Source organism: Phoenix dactylifera, chromosome 18 (genome assembly GCF_051530095.1).
Source record: "Phoenix dactylifera cultivar Ajwa chromosome 18, Ajwa_hap1_PhDact_Kaust_v1.1, whole genome shotgun sequence".
In the NCBI taxonomy this organism is placed as follows: domain Eukaryota; kingdom Viridiplantae; phylum Streptophyta; class Magnoliopsida; order Arecales; family Arecaceae; genus Phoenix; species Phoenix dactylifera.
Window position 1 is genome coordinate 18344765 of NC_143207.1, and position 24272 is coordinate 18369036.

Below are 24272 nucleotides of genomic sequence, written 5' to 3' on the forward strand. Positions count from 1 at the left end.
TGTAGCTAGGATTACGACTATTAGGGTCTTTATAGCATAAGCCTCCATCCATAGATTAGTAACTCATCAGATGGATGTTAAAACAGCTTTTCCAAATGGAGACTTAAATGAAGAAATCTATATGGATCGGCTAGAGAGATTTATAATCTCAGGCTAAGAAAATAAAGTTTGCAGACTAGTCAGATCTCTCTATGGTCTTAAACAAGCACCCAAGCAATGACACTTGAAATTTGATGAAATCATACTAACATTTGGATTTGAAATCAATAGTACAGACGAAGGTGTATACCATAAGAGAGTTGGAAATAAATTTGTGATCTTGTGCCTTTATGTAGACGACATACTGATCTTTGGGACAGATCTTCAGATAGTTGATGAAGTAAAGTAATTCTTAAGACATAAGTTTGATATGAAAGACTTGGGACAAGCTGACTTAATTTTAAATACCAAAATAATTAGAAGTGCAAATAAAATTGAGTTATCTCAAAGTCATTATGTAGACAAGATTCTCAATAAATTTAATTATTCCGATTGTCAGCCTGTCTCAACTCCCTTTGATCCCTCTACATACCTCAAGAAGAACTTAGGAATTCCTATCCTTCAAAGCCTATGTGCTCAAATCATAGGCTCACTAGGATTTCTTGCAAACTACACCAAGCTAGACATAGTATATGCTGTATATAGATTTAGTTGATATACTACTAATCCAAATAGAGATCATTGGACAACATTAGAGAGGATTCTTAGGTATCTTAAGGGTACCAAATCATATAGTTTGCACTTTAGTGGATTTCTTACTGTTCTAGAAGACTATAGTGATGCCAACTGGATCAGTAATACCTTAGATGTTAAATCCATCACAGGATATATCTTTCTCCTAGGAGGTGCTGCTGTGTCTTGGAAATCAACCAAACAAACCTTGATATCTAGGAGTACAATGGAGTCTGAACTGATAGCTTTAGACACCACTAGCACGGAGGCTAAGTAGCTCAGAGATCTACATATAGACCTTTCTGTAGATGAGTTACCTTTACCACATATTTTCTTACATTGTGACTATAAATATGAAATAGATAAGTGCAACCAAGAAAATGCCAATGTAAAAATGAACAAGCACTTAAAAGTGCGTCATAAATCATTAAGATATAAATTGAAAAATAACGTTATTGCTTTAAATTTTGTAAAATCAGAAAATAATTTGGCTGATCAGCTTACAAAAGGTTTGTCTAGAACAGTAGTTCTAGAGTCATCGAGGGGGATGGGGCTTAGCCCATAAAGATAGATCAACAAGGTGGGAACCCAACCTTAAAAGGTTCAATGGGTAGGAACAAATCAGAATGTGACTAAGAGAAGTACTCTTTTATGTTTTCCTTATCCCTATGGCGCTAGTGCTCATAAAAGCAAGCGGTAGGATGAGTTTGTTTGTATAACTCTTAATGAGTTCAAACCCAAGAGGCATAAGCTTCCTTGCTAGCTTCTTTATTAAGACTCATCTATATGTGCAGTCGTGAGGCCGCAATCATGAAAAATGAGCAATTCCCTAAAAAGCACATGAGAGATACCTGCGCATGGTCATATTAGCGCAACCCGCTTAGAACCCAGATCGGACTATATTATGTGTACTATCGATTTAATCTGAGCCATGGACCGATGTTTAAGGTTAAGACCACCTTGGCTCCATAGATGTAATCAACTTGAGCCATGGACCGATTTAAATTGAGAATAGCACTACCAAAATGATCACCTAATATTTCAACTTGGCTAAGCCAAGCTCTTAAAAAAGATTGATAATGTGACTCGATTTTTTTTTAACTTATCGATTCAAGTGAACCATAAAAGACTTGATAAATTTCAACCGAGTTTTAATTTTTTAATAGATTTTTTGAATATATATCCTTCTAAATATGAGAAATTGTATGAATATCCGTGTAAAGTTGCTATTTACATGTATACCCTTACAACTTTTTTTTGTTGCATATCTACCCATAAAGATATTTCAGTCATTTTAATTTTAAGCCGTTTATTTTTTAACGATATTAAATGATATAAGTATATATATATATATATATATATAATATAAGTATAAATAATAATTTTATGAAAATATGTATATAATTTGGTATATTTAGGAGATATACATGTAAAAAATATATATAAATAAATAGTTTCTATGGTACGTAGGGGTGCAAATGGGTCGGGTCGGGTCCTGGGTGACCCCGATCCGACCCGATTTTTTGTTCGGGTCCTAATTTTGGACCCAGACCCGACCCGGTTGAAGATCGGGTCGGGTCGGGTCGGGTCCGTGTCGGGTCCGGATCGGGTCCGGGTCCGAGTCGGGTCGGGTTCGGGTCCGAAGCGGGTCCAATTTTTTTATGCTTTTAGGAAATAATTTGGACAAATCTAATTTAGTCACATCATAATTATGAGGTGCTGGGTGACCCATGACTTGAAAGACTTGCAATTGACCTCCAGCCAGAATAATGGCCCCGGACTTACTAAGTAAGTCGGTCTACAAGCCAAATTTCATATCGCACTATTTTTTGTCCATATGACTGATTGGACGGAACTTGGTGTCTCCCAGCTCCCCTCTCACGAAGACTAAAAAAATCCCAGACCTTCTTCCAAAATCCAATTCCATTGCAGAAAACTGGCACATGACCCATATTCAGTTGAGTGTTCCCACACTTCACCCCTGCAAAAGTTAAAAAAAAACAGAAACAAAAAAATAGAAGGAAAAAAAAAAGCAAGCTACCGAGACACCTGAGGTATCAACAATATAATAGATCGAGAGAGGATCCAGACGGATCAATAATACCACGACCCATACAAAAAAAAAAGAAAAAAAAAACTCTCTTTTGCTTTTTTTTCCCCTCTCTTTTTCTCTTCGGGTCTATTCGGGTCGGGTCGGGTCCGTTCGGTAAACCCAGACCCGACCCATAAAATAATTCGGGTCTAATTTTAGGACCCGACCCGGACCCACGGGTCCTAAAATTCGGATCGGGTCGGGTCCACATGGGTCGGGCCGGATCGGGTCTCGGGTCGACCCGACCCATTTGCAGCCTTAAATTGGTACGGGAACGAAAAATGTTCTGGACAAGCCGGGTAAGCGAAGTCGGTAGGTCGGTTTATTAAGTATTGGGTACGGGAACGAAAACTTTCCAAAATCCTCTTCGATGCTTTTGCCCGCTCTTTTTTCTTGTCCTTCTTGTTCCTTCTTCGGGAAGGCGATCCCGTTCCCCTCTCGGCCTCTCCCCCGCCCCCAAATTCTCACCATGGCCTTCGAATCTCCCTCTCACACCGCCGCCTCCTCCTCCTCGTCGGCCTCCGGCAACGCCAAAAAGAGGAAAACCATGTCCGACTCCTCCGGCCCTTTTCCCCGAGTCAGAAACCCTCGGAACTCTCTCCGCCCCAAAAATTCCCCCTTCGCCGATTTCGGAAGGTGCCTTCCCTTCTCCTAATCCCTCTCTCTTGTTCCAAACTTCCATGGTCTCTCTCTCTCTCTTTCTGTTTTTTTTTGGTACAATCTCTCTTTCTTTTTCTCCGTCGTCATCTTTCCGTTGTGGATGATTTTTGCGACAGTTATATGGTGGAGAAGAATAAGAAGCTGCGAGAACAATTCGATTCGGCGGCCTCCACTTCATCCCTTCAAGATTCCGGTGATGGGAAGAAGGGCATCTTCCATGGGGTTTCTATTTTCGTCGATGGATTCACTGTTCCCTCCAGTCAGGTCTTTCCTTCTCCCCTTTCCGTTTTCTTTAAACGTGCAGTTTAATTTGATCCCATGCGAGGATAAAGTAATCTCAATTTTTATTCGATTCAAGGTGAATCATAACCTTCTAGCTCTTCAGATAATGAAGAATACCCAGAAACAAAGCCTCCTTTCATTCGTAGCAGGTAGCATGCCTATATGGCCTCCAGCAATGGCTATCATTTGTACAACAATTGCAGATCTGCAGTGACCACTTATAATTATACGTAAATAATATCACATTTTGTCCACTTAAAACCACAACACTCCTTGACTCACCACCACTGACCCGTCAAATCTTCTTCTTCTTTTTTTTTGGGTGGGGCTGGGGGGTGGGTGGGGTGGGGTTTGTAATTCTAGTAATTTCTAATAAATGCACGTAATAGTTTGTTCGGCACTATTTGGAGACCGGGCACTGACTTTGATTGGGGTTACTGGTTGTCAGGAACTAAAGGCATATATGCTGAACCATGGTGGGCGGTTTGAGAATTACTTCTCAACGCATACAGTGACTCATATCATTTGCAGTCACCTTCCTGATAGTAAAATGAGGAACTTCAGGTATTAAGAACTCTGATGGTTAAATCTGCTTCATGTTGTTCATTTCCTTTCTTGATGCTTAACTTATAATTTTTTAATTTCAGGGCATTTAGCCGAGGTCTCCCTGTTGTGAAACCTGCATGGGTGATGGATTGTGTGGCAGCTAATAAACTTTTGAGTTGTAAATATTTTTTAATCCTCTTTAAAATGCATCCATCTCTTAAGTATCTCTTGCCATGCAGCTCTACATTTGATTCTCTCTCTATATCTATCTCTGAGATCATTTAAGCGAAAAGATTGGGGCTATTCATTTTTTTCTAAGACATGTTGAGGTCATCGTTTTGTATTTGTTTTTGGCATTTTGCAGTGTATGTTCATGGTCATGAGTTCTAGTATTTTTTTTTTCTTTTTCCAAATCTTGTGACGAGGGTAGTCACTTGCCTTTAGTGGCTTCCAATTTTTTCCATTTTCTTCATGGATAGAAATAGGAAGGACCTGAATATTTATATGCTCGGTCCGGGGAACATGATACTAAGATTGAATTGATACCACCAGCCCATGGTCATGTCTATAATCTTGCTTATGATGGTATATGTTCTTTTTGAGATCCATATTACATAATGCTGTCGGTGTTGCATTATTATGTTTATGTGGATATGTGGTTCAAGCATGTTAGCAACCTGAAAATGGTTATTACCATTGCATATGATTAGGTTTAGTACATATGAGTTTGGTGTATGTATCCAGAACCCGCTGCATCTATTATGCAGACAATGCAATTTTGTTGGGCGTGTGGATGTGTTAGTGCATGAGTAAGGACGTTAAGCTGGAGTACATGTGCTATTAGATCTTTTTGCCATACGATTTAAAATACCATGTCTCACCCTGAGATGATTCAAAATTAGTTTCACTATGTTTTGGCTAATGACTTTTCTCTCTTCTTTTAAGGGGTTCCTTACCAACTAGAGGAGCTTGTGAATAAAACCTCTAAACAACAGAAGCTTTCTTCTTTCTTTTCTCACAAAGGCATCCTGAGTTTGAAAAATGCTGAAACTCCTGTAAATCAGAATGTGAAATTTGATGCTGAAGGCTCATTATCGAAGGACGAGGGACCTAAGGACACAGTATTATCTGCAGAGGACCAAGTTTCCGAATGTAGAACGCTAGGTAGCAATGTGCATGACAAAAGCTGTGAAGAGATAAGTACAGAGGCAAAATTTACTGATCTGGAAGATGAGCACAGTGTTGTCCAAGCATCTGATACAAGTGTGCATAGACCTTCGTACATGGATAGTAGCAGTTGCATGTATAGCAAAAATTGTAAGGAAGCTTCAGATATAAAATGTGCAAGAGCTTCCAATCAATCACACTCAACTCTCACAGATCCAAATTTTGTTGAGAATTATTTCAGGGTAATATGATAAAAGTAATATTTCTTCTTATATGATTATTGTCTTTTTATTTCTGCTTTTCCTAGATATTATTTTTGATAATTCGCTCTCATAATAGAGATGCCTCTGTTTCTTCGTCAATGCTTTCATAGACTCATAGTCCTAATTTCAACATGGATTGCATTGATGGGACATTCATTCATATGTTCTAGGTGGTGACATATGCGTCTATATGGTTTGGCAATCCTCTGTTAAAGTAGTGTTGAACTTTCCTGATATTTTCTACTACTTCCCTGCCTCTGCTGTGTATCAGACTTATCTAATTTCAAATCTGTCATCTCGGATAACTTAATTAATTTGCTCATCATAATCAGAGACATCTTGAACTGTAAAAGAGGGGCCTTTGAGAAATATCCAGAGCTTCACCTTATAGTGTGGTAGCTGCTCTGCGAATCTTGTGGCATGTGAATGACAAATCAGTTCTTACTGGCCATGTGGTACAAATATTAATTAAAATCTAATAGAGAGGTGCAGTCATTTTTCCTGAGAACTGAATTTTAATGATGAAATATTCGTGCTAACCAATGTTGAGTAGATATCTGTAAGCTGCTCAATATTTTGCAGAGAGGTGAATGATATTTGTTTATGTCAAATTCCAGATTCCTAGAAGTAGGAGGTTGCATTATTTTTCATATTGTAGATCAGGCTATACTTGTCTGGACATTGAATACTACTTTAACATTTACTTCAATCTTTCCAATAAATTCTGCTTAATTTTGAAATATGTTAGCAATGCATTGATAAAGCTGGTCCTGCAGTTATATATGAAGAAGTTATGAGTAAGAAGGCATGCACTAGGGCTGCAGTCTGACTGTCTGAGCTAGGTTAAACTTTTGAATATCATCTTTTTAACCTCGTAAAATGAGTTTTTTGTTTACTGATGTGATCAACGTACTCAGACATGTAAAGATATGTTTTCCAGTGTCTATATGAGAGACACTAATTTCTGTTTGTGGTGCATACAAGATAGAATTGTAGTCTAGCATTACCAGGATCTTTTGAATTTGTTCCTTGACTCATTAATATTTTTTAACTTAATATACTGAAAAATTTGGAAGGCCATGATCTAAATGCTCTTATGCATGATAAAAGTTGAGGTTGGCTAATATATGGTAAACAGTTACAGCAGTAGGCAGAAGTTCCACCTGCCCACTGCTGAATTATTGGCTTATTGCTTTTGATTCGATCTAAGTAGCAAAAGAAATTGATTATTTAGGAAAATTTTCAACCCAACAATTTACCACTGACCATGTCTTACCATATAATAAGATATGGAAAAAACTGTCAATATTTTGTATAGTTTGAGATGTTGATCGGTTAAGATTGAGGTAAGATGTGGAAGAAACTGCCAATATTTTGTATAGTTTTAGATACTGATCAGTTGAGATTGAGTCAAGATGTGGAAGAAACTGCCAATATATTGTATAGTTTGAGATGTTGATCATTTTTGTGGATCTAAGATTAGGTTAGCTTTAAACGGTCCATCCAATTGCTGATCAATTCCTTTGTCCTTAGAATTCAATAACTTATGTATGCTCGTTCTAGCCTTTTAACAAAATGTTAGTTTATGCTTAGTGCATATTATAAAATCTGTTGATGGATGGTTAGGGATTGAATGGAATATGACAACTATATAGGACTTGCAGTGTCTTTCTAAGGGTTCTCTATTTCTCAAGTACTTAATTTTTATTCCTCTAAAAAGAGTACTTTCATCTTTGTTTTTCGTTCCTTTTTCTTTTCCAATTCTCCATTATTCAAAGTTCGAAACATTAGAGAGAGGAGTTCCCTTGAGGGGAGATCTCAAGGAAGCAGTGATCCCAATAAACTCTTGCCAAACAAGCTTTAAATTATTACTAGCTAGATGAGCTAGCCAATCAACAATATGTTTGATTTTAAAACATTTCATCTTTTTCTCCGTATCACTTGTGTGCCTTAATAAGATGCATCCATGCCAAGATGATTATTTCAATTTTTGAGACTTGTCCTCAGAATATAACTGCCTGTACATGTGTATCCTTTAACCATTCTTTGATAAGCATGTCAATTGCTTGTCAAAAATGTTTAAAGCTTCAGAATCTAGGGCGTAGAAATTGTGGCAGTTTCTGTGTAAGCAAGCTTAGATTCAGGCCTTACATGCTCTCCTCCAACGACCGAGTTGTGATCACATTTCCATGATTTGTTCAGAAAACAGCATGGAACAATTACTTTCTCGGCGGATTAGTTGCAATTCCATGTGTTCGCCTCTGTTCCTTAGGTATTTGATGTCATAAATGTCCTATAGCTTTAGAAGTTCTTATTTTGGTTATAATGAACTAATCCAGTGCTTTCAGAGTTCAACAACTCAATAGCAAAGCTCAGGGCTTTCTTTACATTTAGCTGATAATACTGATTGGGCAATGTTGTCAAAGGCATGCCCAAGGCGCCACTTCATGCCTTGTATCGTGGCAATGTGCCTTGACAACTTCTGCAGTTGCTGCTGCTGCTGCTATGTTTCTGTCTGTCAGAAATAGGGGACAGAACTGATCATCCCATTGCCTTCTCCTTGACAGACCATATCCCTTCGTATATGCATAAATCTGAACTGTATTCATTTGTCTTGATTAATTGATAATATTAAATATGTTTAATATTATGTATTCGTTATTATTTTTGTTTATATTTTTGCACCTCTTTATACCAAGATGTGTGCCTTGTGGCTAGGCTTGGCATCTTAGTGTGCCTTGAACATTTGACAATTTTGACTAGGAATTGTGTTTTGATTTATCCCTTTTGCACTTTGATCCTCAAAATATAAATGCAATTCCCTATGTTATACCTGCTTGTTCCCCTCTTTGTCTAGATGCTTTCTGGGGCTAGCAAAATCTTGCTGGCTTCATACCCAGTTTTATGAGCTTAGACTATGTTGGTGACCGATAGGATAGTTCTTTACTCGCTAATTAGCTTTCTAGGTTTTGTGACAGGTTCTTGTCTTTCCCAAAATTGTCTTGGTTTGGAATTTGGCATCCATTTTGTGGGTTGAGGTCAAGTTTAGATTTAATTGTAAAATATCTTAAACCTTTTGGACCATACTTTGATCTCTTAAGTCAACTTATGGGAGATGGGTTGAAGCTTGTTGGTTTTACAATTTTAGCTGATAATTATATGGTTATTTAAGGCTTGTCATTGAGGCACAAGCAAACACTCATGCATGCAGGCATGCATATGGGCAAGTAGTTTCTAAAACTTATAATGCTTTGTTCGGAGACATTTTAATAGATCATATTCAATGGTTTCATTTTATATCTGCCACTCCGAATTCAACATTGGGTGTAAAAGTTTCCTTTTCTATTCTTTTTGCATTATAGATCTACCTTGTGTATCTGCATGTGCCTGTGCATGCATGCATGCATGCGAGTGTATGCCTGTGCGTATGTATGCATGGGTTTGTGAATGCATGACACTGTTTGCATGCGTAATGTGTTTGCAATTAATCTCTGAATTTTGTCATATAACTGCAGCGATTGTTGAGTAGTTTCAGCTTAAGCATTTGGTGCTGCAGAACTCTAGGCTGCATTTTATGGGAACCTGGAGGAATCGGTATCGCAAACGCTTTTCCAATATGCTGAGTGAAGTTAAAGGCGGCAAAGCTAATATTAACTCTGACATGCAGAAACATGCTATTATCCATATAGACATGGTAATCTGCTTTTTATCACTTTTGGGACATTTCATACATAACTTGTATATTGACTAATATTAGGTTTTTGAAATTTGTTTTGGATTCTTACCTCTGATGTTATTGTGCCTAGTGATGTCTTGAGCTATTTCGCTTTTATCCTGAAACATCCCCTTCCTTTTTTTATAGGACTGTTTCTTTGTGTCGGTGATCATTAGAAACTATCCTGAGTTGATTGACAAGCCTGTAGCGGTATGCCATTCAGACAATCCCAAAGGAACAGCAGAAATATCCTCTGCAAATTATCCTGCGCGAGACTATGGTGCCTAATTTGTTGCCAAATTACTTGCTAGAGATATGACTTCAACCATCATGGATTATGATGCCCATGTAATGTATGTGTTGGCTTTCAGGTGTGAGAGCTGGGATGTTTGTGAGAGATGCCAAGGCTCGCTGTCCTCACCTTGTCATTGTTCCTTACGACTTTGAGGCCTATGAGGAGGTAATGATTTAACAATTTTGATGCTGTCATCATCTAATACATATTCTTCATTATATTGAAGCCGCATTATCATCAGATATTTTTTGTTATGCTTGCTTTAATGCTCTTATTTTGATTTGCTGCAGGTGGCTGACCAGTTTTATAGCATATTGCATAAGCATTGCAACAAAGTTCAGGTTTGTGATGCCACTCCAAATTAATTTACTCATCTAAGGCTTATAAGCGTTGTCTTAATAATCATGATATCACATGTAGGTGTTTGAAAGCTAAGATAAACCATAACCATGGCTACCTAGCCTTATCCCAGATATCTTTGGGTTGTTTTTATGGACCCTCATGCAGCAACCATTCCTATTTAGCATTATGAATATCCATCTCGTAGTCTGACATGTTTCTTACCAACTAGCTGTCACCATAACATCGATCCCACCTTTTCTATCAAAGCTTTAGACCAGCACTGTTGCTTTGCTTCTGTATATGCAAGCTAAGATGTAAGTAAGTATTTTTCATTATTATTTTTGGCTTTTTTGCTGGTAATCTGCTGGAAAAATGCAGGCACTAAGCTGTGATGAAGCGTTTCTAGATGTTACAGAATGTGGAAATAATAATCCTGAGCAAATAGCATCAATGATTAGGATGGAGATTGCTGGGACAACAAGGTGTACAGCAAGTGCGGGGATTGCTGAAAACTTACTCCTGGCTCGTCTGGCTACCAGATCAGCTAAACCAAATGGTCAATGTTTCATCCCATCTGAGAAGGTACGATTTTGCCTGCATGATAAATTAACTATTGATTCATAAATTTTAAAAGTGATCCACATCGTTAGGATAATAAAACGAATTATATTCTTAAAATCGAAATGCTTTATATAATAATCATCAATGAATCATAAAATAATCTTCAAACAAATTCAAATATTTTATAGTCAATTATAAATTTTCATTTTCTAAGATCCTCAGCCTCGCTATTATGTTAAAAAGTTATCGTAAAATGAAAACTTAACTTATCGATTTGTTTATTAGGAAAAAAACAGAAATCCATGCTTTCATACATAACAAATTGCTTATGAACTAAATATAATAAAGAATTTTTGTCAAAGATCTCTAAAAAAGCCAGAATTTTCAGTCAACCTTCTATCGTATTGCAGCTATTACATGTTTCCCATTCTTAAAATTGAAGTTACAGAATGTTCTAGGGGAAAAAAATTAAATACATGATGTATCAAAGATAGTTGGTCGCCTTGGTTCTTGATCTACAAATGCTGATGTTAAGAGGGCTGGTTCTTTGTTGCTTCTTGAAAAGAAGAATGAGAGAGGAAAGAAAGAAAAGGAAAAGTAGAGGTGTGAATTGACTCATTGGTTTTCAGTTTAACCATCCAAATTAGAAACTCAAACCAGGGACTGTCCTATGCATTGCCTGTTTGAATTCAGTAAACTGCAGATCCTGAGAAGTCTGTGTTATGGGACTATTTGTTTCTAACTATGAATCAGACTGTCAGGTCAAAATTTTAATTCATCCAATTGTCTTGAGTAGAAGGATCCAATGTTTGAGTGCATAACCAATTCTAAAATTAGCGATCTTGATGCCTATCTCACTAGGATTAGAATTGTTGCCAATCTGAAGGTCGGCCAATCCAAATCCGAATCTTCAAGTTTTTTCCATAGGCTCAGATTTTCCGGGGAGCTGGATGGGCATGTTCTTAAAACACTAAATCCGGGGGTTAGGAATGTAATTTGGTAGTGCAGTTTGAACATCTAAGATTAACTCAATAAGGATCAAAGGTCCAGATTGCTTCTGGACAGAAATTATTGGTTTATATATAGTGTAGTTTGACAGTTTTTTGCATTTGATATTTAAAAAATTTCTTGCAGTTTTCTAAACAAAATGCATGAAAATGTAGAAACATTATCAAAGATTTAAAACTTTACAACATACTTCAAAGTTACATGCAAAATACCTGGTTTATTTTTCTCTACTTTCTATACTTGTCCTTGTGTTCATTTTTTATTTTTTGGCACATAATGCTGAAACCATAATTAAAAAATACCAAGACTGCCAAAATGAAACTCATTTGACTTAGCCAAAACTGATTTAAAAATTAAGTTCTCAAAGGTCCAATAAAATGATCCAATAGAATGATATAACGTCATAGAGCATGCGTGGTAGATATTGTTGGTTCAAAAGGAAAGACTATTTGATTGACAACTGTTATTCATCGAACATGGAAATATAACACAGTGCATGCAATGCATACGGCTAATTCAAGATGAAGGAGTATATGATGGTGCATGATTTGCAAGGAAAGGATATTTGGTATATGATTGCCATTCATCAGCTCTGTTATATGTGTGTTGATAAATGCACTCAACCTTTTGTTTGATATATTCATATTTTCTCTTTGAATATTGATATTATGGTATCTGCCTGGCCTTTTGAAACTTCTCACAGACATTTGCATTTGAAGTGTATCACTTGAATGGTCATCTTGCCACATAATTTTTCAGAAATTTTTGTATTCTTAATTTAATAACCATTTCTCAGATGATAAAGTTATAAGGATTGTGCATGCTTATGTCCTTAATGTTTTCATTGTGAGAACCAACTTGGGCGGTTTTTTCTGGGGCTTGTTCTTGCTTATTTGGTTCACTTAGTGAACAATCATGTTTTGGTATCCTGCAATGTTCTACAGACAAACACATTATTTAATAATAAATAGTTTCCATTTTTTTGGAAACTAGAGAAGATAGCTTTGAGAATGAGAAAATAGTTTTCAGTTTTCTTATCCTCTTAATGCCCTTGGGTATAATGGTATAAATAAGAGTATCTCCTGAGCCAGTAGTACCAGAAGAACTTTGGAATTATGCAAGACAAATAAGAACATGTCATGGTCTTCAGAACTCAATGAGATTGAAAAAAGTGAACTTTATGCAATTGTTCTACTTACAAGAATTCAGTAAGTTGTAAAATGTTCTGTAGCACTGGTGCTTGAGTGATCTGATGGTAGGTGAACACCAAAAACCTAGGCAAACTAGTCTTGGCATATCATAAGGGACAAAATTGGCTTGATCCCATGGATGATGAGGCAGAATTTCTAATCCTAAAGCTGTTGTGGTTATCCGTGGAGGCTGCAGGTCCATGTCTTCTTTCACTAATGTTATTTGGACATGATTGTATTTGACTCTATAAATCAAGTTCTGCATGTGCTAATTATCTTAAATCATAACTCCATGAACTCTGCCAATATTACCAACATTTGGAAACTGAATTTTAGTATATTCGATAGTCATTATGGTTCATGGATTTGAAGTGTTAGTTTTATTTTTATGCTAACGTAAATAAAACTAATCAGTCAATTTTTGAATTGCTGTGATGAACTTTTTAATAGTGCGACAATCATCATATATTTTGTCATCATCAATCTGTGCATCTGAAGATTAAATTGGCAGTAGCCTTTTTCTATCTTACCTTCAATGTTTATGTAATTTTTTTATCTAAGTGTTCTTATGCGACCATGGTTAATGTTTAATCTAATTTCTAGTTTTGTGTCACCGGTTGCTGCTTGTTGCCATATTATAGATTACCATTTTGTATTGACTATTTCAAGGTGAGATAACATCCGCTTTGGTCAGTGGACTCTTTTCTCACATGATGTGGTCATACTGCTTGGATTTAGGTTGATGACTATTTAAACGGTCTTCCTGTCAAGGCACTTCCAGGCATTGGGCATGCTCTAGAAGAGAAGCTGAAAAGCAGGCAAGTTCAGACTTGTGGCCAGCTGCGCATGGTTTCGAAGGTTCTTTACATTATCTAACAATGATCTTTTTGCATTTGAGGGTTATTTCTTAAGCAATTCCTTACATGTGTGAGAAATATTTTCGTAATTGTTATATTACATTTTTGGTCATCTATTATTTGACATGAAATGCTGACTTATTGATTGCAAATCATATGATATCCAGTCTTTCACTAGATTCTATAAGTATTAAGAATGTTTTCAAAAGTGGAGTGGTTCTTAAACTACTAGGATGGATGGATGTTCTAATTGAAATGCTGTTGGGCTTCTGGTTCGACTTGATTCCTATGTTACAACTGCATGATGTCATAAGGATTAGAGAAAATCCAGAAGTTAATCGATCATATGAGTACACATGCATGATCTTTCTTTGCCATGTTTGCCGTTTATTTTTCACCTATTTTTTGTAAACTTTCTTATGGATTTTTATACACAATTTTGTCTCGTGCTTCATCTGATCATAGTATGTAGTTGATCATCTGCCCTTTCGACCCCCTTTCCCTGTGTTATTTTTTGTCCAGTGATAGTTCTTTCTTGTCCTCTTTCTCGTTAGATATTTGTTAACATTGCAAATTGCTGAAAATTGAATTTGAAAAATTAACGTGAAGAACTAAAGATAACAGTTATTATTATTATTAAAATTTTGGGCTTAGTGGCTATAATTAGCGATTGGTACACCTAAATTTCAGTTTGGTTAAGAAAGGATGTCTCCAGTTGATGCACAATTCGGCTGTTAACTAGTAAAAGAAATTAAACCTTTTACAATCAAAATAGTCATCTTTGTAGCAAACCATCTTTCTCATCTAACCAGGTGGATTATAGATGAGCAGGATGATTCAATATATTTTTGAGATATTATTCAAGTTTCTGCTCTTTAAGAACTGCTGAGTGATCTAGTTGCAAACTTGCAGCTGTCCTTGGTGGGATCATGAGATCTAATCTGGTTTTCTGAAGATGTTAGCCTGTTTGTTGTGTCAATTAAAAACTGTATTCTCTTCTTACTCCAAAAGAAGTCTTCTCAGAGATCCATCATTGTGTGACACCATATGCATGGTTAGGAGAAATGGGTTCTTGTTTATCTCCTTCCATATCACTCTTTATCTTTTACTTTATCCATCTACCATACACAAGTAATCATGAATGTTTTATGACTTGGCCATCAATTCTCTGCAGAAAATATCAAAAAAAAAAATTTAAAAGGAAAGTACTTAAATTATCAGCATATCTTATTCTAAGGCAGATTGCTTGCTTTGCATAGATTTCGTCACTGCATCATCTTTGTAAGATCTAGCTTTGTTTTCCATCATTTATATCATTACAACCTTATGTTGCTGATGAGCAAGGCTCGAAATATCAAGGGTGCAAGGGCGTTCCAACTAGGGTGGGTATGGTCCACATTATGCTGAGGATCATGCCGACAGGGGGTATAGATGGTGTTTATAAATATGGCCAGCACACCCTTGATGTGGCCTCTTTTGGGTTATTTTCAAACTTACAGAATTTCTGGGTGTAGGTTTAGGGTTGCAGAAATCATTGATTTCGATCCCGGATTCATACTCTTAATGCATGAATCCAATGATCAGACAATATTTAATCCTCATTTGGAGAAATTTTCACTTGATTTTTCAACTAAGCACAAAATTCAACTCAATTTTTTTTAAAAAGTAAGGAAAAAAAGGAGGGAAAGGATTTACATAGAATGATTTTCTTGCCCCAAAATCAAAAAACAAGCTTCAAGCCTGCAGTTCAATATCATTCATTAGACAGTCTTTCTTTTCCACCTCGTGTTGTTCCCACCTTCAAATGGAAAACATTTTCAAAGGGGTTGTTTTAGCCATCCCAAGTGGTATCAGATGTAATTGCTCAGTTTTGGACCAGTTCAACTCAGTTTTGATCTGAATTGACCTTGATCTGCCCCTAAACTGATTTTTACTTGTACAGCTCAGGGGTTGACATTACATTACAATGGGTACATACTACACAGTCTGCACCGACCAGTCAAACTTTGGTGACAAGTCATGGACCATTGCATAATTGGGCCATTGAATTGCTTCTGTAGTTTTTTATGACAATAGCCTGTGTCATTGCTAATCAATTGTCGGATTATGTGAACAAATGATTTAAGTTAGGAACAAATCATCATATTGCCAACATTTTATTACAATCATCTAATAAACGTGGATTCTTCTTTCAGTGGTGATTCTCCGTGATCTTCATTCGTTCATTTAAAATGAAATATTCCATTTTCAAGTTAATGGCAAGATCTTCGATAGATTGGACTTTGATTATAGGATTCTCGACTTTTAAATGATTAATGTTCAGTTTCATTGACTCTATTCACTCAGAGTGCATCCTTCACCTCCTTGCTTAAAATGATACCCTTCACTACACATGTGACTTTTGCCGCGAGGCGGACCATGGGAGGAGCAAGTGTTTCTTTTGCTTAGTCAAACCAGTAAGCTCTTCAAAGTTTTCATCTACCTATTAGAGTTTTCATACCTCCAATTTGACATGGGGAGTTATATTTCAAACTCACTAATATATTGCTCAAAAATCCTAGTTGTTATTCATTTTGTTAGGTTTTTTTAATGATTTACATTTAGTACTAAGCAGTGGAGATAAATAATGATCTCAAATCGATATTTTGATGCCAATTAATCTTATTTGCTCTGGATGATCGAATGTCGGGAGGTTTGAATCGATTTCATCTAGATCTAAGAAGTAGATGTGGAACCACACTGGCATAGGGTCGGTACGCTATGGTTCGCTGTATCGAATCCCGTACCGGTGCCACACTAGCATAGTGTTGGTACGGTACGGTACGGATTTTTTTGGCGTACCGAGGGTCGGTATGCTATCCGTACCGGTATCGGTACCGAACTGGTATGGTACGGTACGTCCGATACCGTCTGGTTCGGTATGGTACGGAATACCATGTGGAGAGGATTCTGATCGAGCTGATAGCCGAAGGTAGGAGTGATTCCTAAAACTCAAAGATTTAAGCTGGCATCAAATTTGGAGATACAATATGCTCAAGGAGAAAAGAGCACAAGCCGTTTATTCTTTCATTCATCTCAATCCATATGAATCTAATTTGATGAACCAACGAAAAACATGGCCTATCGTTGTTACTGTGATAATAAAGTTTTTTTTTTCTCTAACTGTTCTTTTCTTTTCTGCACACAACTATATATGTATAATTTTTAATTCCTTATATCTGGAGTCTGCATCTATATGTGTTCTTTCTAAAAGAAATAAGTTGTCTACATTTCATCTTTTGTAGGAAGCCCTTCACAAGGACTTTGGTACAAAAATTGGTGATATGCTGTGGAATTACTGTCGAGGAATTGATAACCGAATGGTTGAAGTTGTTCAGGTTTGTTGGAAGGATCTCATTATATGTTTTGTGTGGCACCATCTGTGCTACTAGATGAATATGCATAGTGAAGTATTCTGTTTTACCAGTCAGCATGCTTTACTTTTATCTTTGATGGAAATTCATTCGCTTCTATATACTTTAATTTGGTTTCTCTGTTGAAAATTTTTGTCCAGTAGTCTGATGGTATCTCTCTTCTTGTAGAATAGTAGTTTCTACAGTTTTTGAAGTTGAGTTGATTGCTATATCAGATGAAATATGTATCTTTATATCATTACGTTGATATTATGTGTCTAATAAAACAACTATATCATTAAGATGCTTCTAAAAGTTGAAGGTTCTTATTTCAAAATAGTTGTCTTGCATTAGTTTGTTGTTTACAGTCTCTTTATTCACTTGTTTATTTATAATTCTTGCTGCCTGTTTGTAGAAAACTGCAACAACCCTTGTGCAAATGCAGTATGTGTCAAAGTGATGAATGCTTTTGTAAAGCACCCTCAATCATTTAAGTCTGATTGTTGTAATTGAGGTTCGCCATTTTGATGCCGGATCTTGTGCCAGTACCATGCTGGTACTTGGTTTGGTGCTCGTATGATATAGTACACTCGATACAAGATGATATGCACTGGTACGGGGAACCATGGTTGTAATGTTAACCATAATCTAAAATTAATGTTGCTTCTTTTGTGTGGTCTGATTTATGATATTTATCGTTGTCAGTTCTGATCAAGATTCTTTACAGTCCATACATTGTTTAACTTAGGTTTTTTGCTCCTTCTTTTTCTTTCACATTTTTACTTCTTGGCATGAATGGGGTCATGCTCTCATTTTTACTGATCCTTCGGTAAAAACCTGAGCCCTCTTCCTAATTGGCCCTATTGGCTTCATTATATATGCCTCTATTTCTTATCACTTAAGTTATTTAGTTGCGACTTTCTAATTCAACACTTAACTTTTTACTCTTATGTTACCTAGTTTTACCTGACACTAATTTGGACATTCGAATTTAGGCAATGTACAAATGCACATACATTGCATCTTTATGATTGCTTAGCATGATAATCTATACAACTTCACCTATATTACATGTATATTTTTATTAGTTTTTGAAGTCTCAAATGCATGCTATGATTATGCAGACCTTTTAAGCACGTTTCTTCTCCATCCAAACTCCTGATTGGGTGCAGACTGCAGAGCCAAGTAGAGATCAGGGGTGGGTTTAACTTCCTTTACTCCCATTCCTTCACAGCCCAACTCCTTCAAAGTTTAAAACTGGCTGCTCCCCTCACAAGTTCCCAAAGAGTCCAATAACAAGAGGCCCTCAGTGTATTTGATGAATTCAGATCTCTTCTATTTTTGATCTCAATCTGTTATCTCCAAATTTGAATACTTAGTGAACCGTTGAAACACTCAGCTCTACAGTCCATCCTTGATGTAGGAGCACCAAATATTAGTGAGATTATGGTCATGGATGTCTTTTATTGAGGTTGTATCGATTAAATAGCTCTTCCAATATTGAAGATTTTAAATAGTCTAATTTTCTCGGGGTGATGAGGCCATGTCATTACAACCTCTTCCTCTTTTTCTTATCTCATCCATGTTAATATTAGTACACCTCTCTCCTCTTTCTCTTTATCTACATTATCAATCAACCATCAAAGGTGCTCAGATCGGGTGGGATGGTCTTACGGCCCCATTTCATGTTACACCTAAATTTTATTGATTTCAACAATTTTGTAATTTAGACTTAACATCTATCAAGTTGAGCTGGTCTTAGGCCAAGTTATGGACCCGTATTGAGGAAGTAGATGTGGCGGAAGTCCAGCTTGACCCAATGCTGTGCTAACTTTTGAAATCTAAGCATAAATTGATGAGAATATATCAGACTCAAAGAATCTCAGCAAATCTAGACAGAAACTTGGGATTTCATGGTATTTATGTTGAACACCAAAGATAGGGGGGAGAGCAAAGGGTTGGGCCAGTGGCAAAGGGAGGGTTAGATCTTTGTTAGGGGTTGGGCCCAACTAGTCATCTCATAGTGATCCCCCCCCCAAAAAAAAGGAAAATCAGTGTGGCAACATGGCAGCTGAAGGTGGCGACCACAAGATACACAGTAGTGATGGGTAATAAGGCATGCAAGTTCAGCACACTTGGAGCATAGAAAGAGACAAGGAGAGTTGTAATTTGCACCCTTGGTTGCCAACATGTATGTGTACTAGAAAATAGGAATGGAGGCAATGGGAGGCACAAGAAATAGAAGAGTGAGAGAGGGAGAGTGCAAGAATCTGGGAGGAGGGTTAAAGGGGAAGAGATCAATTAGAGGTAGGCCATTTGGGGTCAGGGTTATGTCAGGTTTAGGGTTTCATGATGAGTAGATAAAATATGCTAGACATCACTTTAATGAAGTTTTTTTTTTTAAAATTGAGTTATATAGCATGTATATCTTTTTCTCAGCATAGGTTCATCTCGAAACACTATTATATTTAGGAACAAGGTTTAAAGTATCAATGTTGGTACAGGATGATTCTATGTGCCAGCACGTCAAAAGTAAGGGTATTACACACGTCAATATGATATCCATATAGGGATACAGGTACTTAATCCTGTTTAGGACTGAGATTTTAAGCCTGGCCTGATCCAATAGGTCAAAAATCTAAACCTAAGCCTGCCCAAACATCGTTCAAGTGGGTCAGGTGGGAAATGCCTGTATATCTCTCATTATTCCTTCTAAATTTCAGAACCATGCATTTATCACCTGGCCCTTCTAAGATACACTCATTCACTCTTTGTTTTTGTGTCACAATAAGAAATATATCCTATTTCAAGAAAGCTACCATTTTAAGGCTTTCTAGTTATTATTTTAAGCACGAGCAACAAGGGCATCTTACAAGAACATTTAAAGATAATTGCTTAGCTGTCAAGATGATATTTTAGGATTTATTATAATTTATTTAGTGAATTATATATTTATTAACTGAAAGTTTTCATTGCCCCTCTCTCTCTTCCCCACTCCCCCTCAAATGAAAAGGAGAAAAAAAGAAATCTGATGGAGCATTCTTGACTCTTTCCCTGCTCCTAATCCTTTTAGGATTGCCTTCATCGCTTGCTATGTCCTAAATTTAGTCTGAAAAATCTGTAGCTTTTAACATATATCAACCTTTATCCCTCTTGGTGTAGCAGTGATGAATGGACATTGTCCAAATGTTGCTCTACGTGGTCTATGTTTGGCTCATTGCATTTTTTTTGATAGCTGCCAGTTACTTAAAAAGTATGAAGTTCATTTATTACTGAAAATTTTTGATTGATATAGTGCTTTCATTCCTTCTCTGTTTTTGTGGCCGTTTTTCAGTCTGATAATATTTATTTATTTTTACCAGCTTCTTGTCTTTTCATGCATATACATGCCATTTACAGGAAACAAAGTCTATTGGTGCTGAAGTAAACTGGGGAGTTAGGTTCGACGGCTTTACAGATGTGAGTGTTCTGCAGAAGCCAAAGATTATTTTTTCTATATATATTAAGTTTATTTCTTTTATATTTACTAATATTCTGCATTTTATAATTTTTCTTTTGGCTATTTCAGTGTGAAAATTTTCTTATGAATCTTTGCAAGGAGGTCTCACTGCGGTTGCAGGGATGTGGAGTGCAAGGACGCGCCATCACTGTGAAGGTATTTGCCAAAATTATTCTTCCTTTCAAATTTTGTCTATCACTTTTTCGCATTTTTATACCAAAATAGATGTGCTCAAGAAAGGCTCAGGGATTTCTAACTTCTGATAGATGATACATGTCAACACGAAATATTTTTTGATGCATTTCTTTAGGTGAGAAAGCGGAAGAAAGGGGCTGAAGAACCAATAAAGTTCATGGGATGCGGGGACTGTGAAACTATGAGTCGGTCCATGACGGTAATTGTTAATACTGATGAAGGAATTGTCCCTTTTTTATTGCTTCTTTTTTTGTTCATGCATGTGTACTTGTGCAACTGTGTACGTGCATGTTGTTTGTGTGCTATATTTGATATAGTGTGTCAGAAATTCGGGAGAAGAGAGAAAGCAAGAAGAGTTGCGATTTAGCGCATTTGCAATCTATCATATGCATGAATTTATTTGTTATATATTAGTAAATACAACATATTAGTTTGTCTTTGTGCATGTACCGGCACACTTCACACTTATGAACACATTTATACCACAATGGAGCTTTCTTTTGGAAAGAAGCTATTTATTCTTGTTAGACTCATTACTCTTTTTTTGCAGATTCCTGTTCCCACTGATAATGTGGTTTCGCTTCAGAGGATAACCAAACAAATTTTTGCATCGTTTCATATTGGTATGTCTAGCACTGAGGATTTTTTTTTCAGAATTGTGATTTTTCATTTGCTTTAAGTAAGGCGAATATCCATATTATATCAAATTAGTGATATATCCTTGCATCCAGTTATCAAACCTTGCCTTTTTTTTTAAAATTTGTATGAGACCGGCTTTAATATTAGAAGATATGTCAACGTTTTGAGCAAGGTCCGCCGTACCGGGTCCGGTAGGCGTACCGGTTGCCTACCGGACCGGTACGGGCCGGTTCGTACCGTGCTCCGGGCGGTACGAATCGGGAAGCTCTTCTCCGCCGGAACCGGGGAAGAAGAAGAGAACCAGAGAGAGCGCGGGGAAGAGAGGGAGAGAGCCCACCTTCGGCCGCCATCGGAGAGCCGCGGAGGAGCGTCGGAGGCCGGTGGGGGGCGGCGGAGGCCGGCGGGGGGCGGCGGAGCCCGTGGAGGCAAATCGGTTGCCGACTTCACTTAAAATCTCCAAATTAAAAAACGCGGCCGCATCCCCTGTTTCTTTCGAAACAGTGGACGCGGCCGCGGCCTCCGCAGCGCCCCCGCGGGCTCCCCCGTCCCCCGTCGGGCTCCGCCGCCCCCCACCGGCCTCCCACGCCCCTCCGCGGCTCTCCGATGGCAGCCGAAGGTGGGCTCCCTCCCTCTCTTCCCCGCGCTCTCTTTTTCTCCTCGTCTTCTTCGTCTCCGGCAAGAAACTGGCCTGTACCGGTTTCCACGGCTCCGCCGTACCGGTAGCTGGCCGGACCGGTTTGTACCGGCCCGTACCGGCCGGTACGGGCCGGTTCGGCATACGCTGGTTTTGAGACTTTATGCTGATTGTCTCTCAATTTTGCGACAAATCTTTCTACATGGATATCCAAGTTTTAGCATGGGAACTTCCGGTACGGGCCGGTTCGGCATACGCTGGTTTTGAGACTTTATGCTGATTGTCTCTCAATTTTGCGACAAATCTTTCTACATGGATATCCAAGTTTTAGCATGGGAACTTCAAGCAAGGGAGGGAGTGCATGGAACCAAGAATTTAGGTATCATATGTGATGCCAAGGTTGGCTAGGGGTTGGCTTAGCTTGTGTCAACACGTAGAATGGCTCAGAATGTTGCGATTCATAGGCTAGTTGCAATGTCACGATTTGGTATGCGTGAGCATTAGCATTTTTATTTTTACCTTCTTAAATTGGCTATTTAAACTTATTTCTATTTTTTTTAAGATTGTTTTGTGCATTACATGATAATTTGAAGCTATATATTGTCCTACAATCAATAATGAAAGTATGTATGCATGTTAAATACTGTGTAGCATGTTGTTTAAGCTAATATGACATCCCAATTATGGTAACTATAATATAATTATAGCAAAAGTCAATGTTTTAAGACTAGGTAGGTCTACCGGATTGACCCACCCGACCTGCAACTACAACCTGTAAGTCTTCATGGGTCGGTTTAACCTCAAGCTCAGGTGAGTCACCAACCCAGGTTATTGACTCGGTCAACTTGTTGTTTTGACGTGATTCTTAACCTCTCCGAGTCTCGACTCTAAGATATCGAAAGAAGGGCTTTTTTAGGGCACATTCTCTAGTCTCCTCTCCAATCTGTAGCGATGTAGAACTCTGGCCGTTAAAATCGGTTGGCCAGCCCACATTATACCAGTCCAATCTCCCAAGTCCTCCCTCCCTCCCTAGGTCTCCATCAAGTCTGCCCTCGACTTGGAGTCCTCCCTCCCTTTCATCAATTGGTCAGTACTCGAAATGCCTCCTCGCTAAATCACTCGATTCGATGACCGAGCAGGAGGACTCCAACAATGAGGGAATGGGATGGATGTTGGCTAGAGGGTCTGCTTCACTAGCTAATTCTTGATCCGGATCTTGCTAATGTTGATGGTGGGGAAAGGAGGTTGTTCTGGTGGAGGGGGAGAGAGGATGTTATGAAGGTAGGTTTAGAGTCTACTGCCCTCCATGTGGGAGTTTGAAGTTGCCACCACTTTTGAGGTTGAGTGCTACCGAGGTCGTGATGGGTCATCACTGGGTGAGCAATGGAGGGATTGGTGGTTGGATCAAAGGAGGGATTGGTGGTGGATGGATCAAAGGAAGGACGGATGGTGGATGGAGAGGGCTTGGTTAGGGTTCGGGATTGGGAAAAAAGTGAGAAAAAGAACAAACGAATTCAGAGAGGGGGAGTGGGAAGGTTTTATTAATTTATGGGTGAATGTGTTGGCCCATGGTTGACTGGGGGTTGACTTGCTGATCTGCGACCTGGACACCAAAATGGTTTGATATTCAAGCCAAGTTTCAGACACTTTATATTTTATAACTATAGAATTATAATAGCTTATCTATGACTGAAAAGTAACTATAGTATTAACTATTGTGTAATTTTGTAATGACTAATATAACCATATAAAAACTATAGTATAATAAAAACTGTATTAAAACTATAGTATTAGAACTATAGTGTAGCTTTGGTGCAACTACATCACTTCTACCATACTATGGTATAATATTATAGCTATCTCATATCCATAACTATGTTATAACATGAAATATGAGACACCTCTTAACTTTCTATAGCCATCAAAACAGTCTCCTAGTCTATCTTTAAAGCAATAAAATTCTTAAAATATCAAGGAAGCATTTTAAATTTTTTTGTGTTGGTTCAAGTCATCTAGATTGCAGTTCAATGTGGGGCTTTATGTTTAGACACCATTCCCATTTTATTCTTTGCAGGTACCTTGGCAAATGTATACCTCGTGCTGGTCTAGGCTAGTGCATGCTAGGTGGCATGGACCTTAGTAACACAAATCTTCTGCATAGGGTGTTGCAACGACTTCAGAATCTCCTTGGAAACTCGTTCTGCACGTGCTTTCCCACATCCGC

At 37.7% G+C, this 24272-nt stretch overlaps 1 protein-coding gene across 5 annotated transcripts in view; it reads left to right on the top strand.

Moving 5' to 3' along the window:
• The first annotated feature begins 3095 nt into the window (after positions 1 to 3095).
• Positions 3096 to 24272, top strand: part of REV1 (DNA-directed DNA polymerase) — a 36086-nt gene continuing 14909 nt past the window's right edge. For 4 of the 5 annotated variants that reach the window (XR_015974772.2, XR_005508410.3, XM_039119122.3 and 1 more), the window contains exons 1-16: positions 3096 to 3439; positions 3580 to 3727; positions 4194 to 4309; positions 4393 to 4469; positions 5237 to 5700; positions 9278 to 9415; positions 9584 to 9716; positions 9808 to 9896; positions 10022 to 10072; positions 10452 to 10655; positions 13571 to 13690; positions 16974 to 17066; positions 20481 to 20540; positions 20650 to 20736; positions 20891 to 20974; positions 21326 to 21398. Coding sequence is in view for 3 of the 5 variants with exons in the window: in XM_039119122.3 (XP_038975050.2) it covers positions 3174 to 3439; positions 3580 to 3727; positions 4194 to 4309; positions 4393 to 4469; positions 5237 to 5700; positions 9278 to 9415; positions 9584 to 9716; positions 9808 to 9896; positions 10022 to 10072; positions 10452 to 10655; positions 13571 to 13690; positions 16974 to 17066; positions 20481 to 20540; positions 20650 to 20736; positions 20891 to 20974; positions 21326 to 21398 (2203 nt within the window). In the remaining 2 variants the exon portion in view is untranslated. Of the gene's footprint in view, positions 3440 to 3579; positions 3728 to 4193; positions 4310 to 4392; positions 4470 to 5236; positions 5701 to 9277; positions 9416 to 9583; positions 9717 to 9807; positions 9897 to 10021; positions 10073 to 10451; positions 10656 to 13570; positions 13691 to 16973; positions 17067 to 20443; positions 20541 to 20649; positions 20737 to 20890; positions 20975 to 21325; positions 21399 to 24272 lie in introns of all 5 variants that reach the window. The other variant, XM_088714629.2, reaches the window with a different exon arrangement.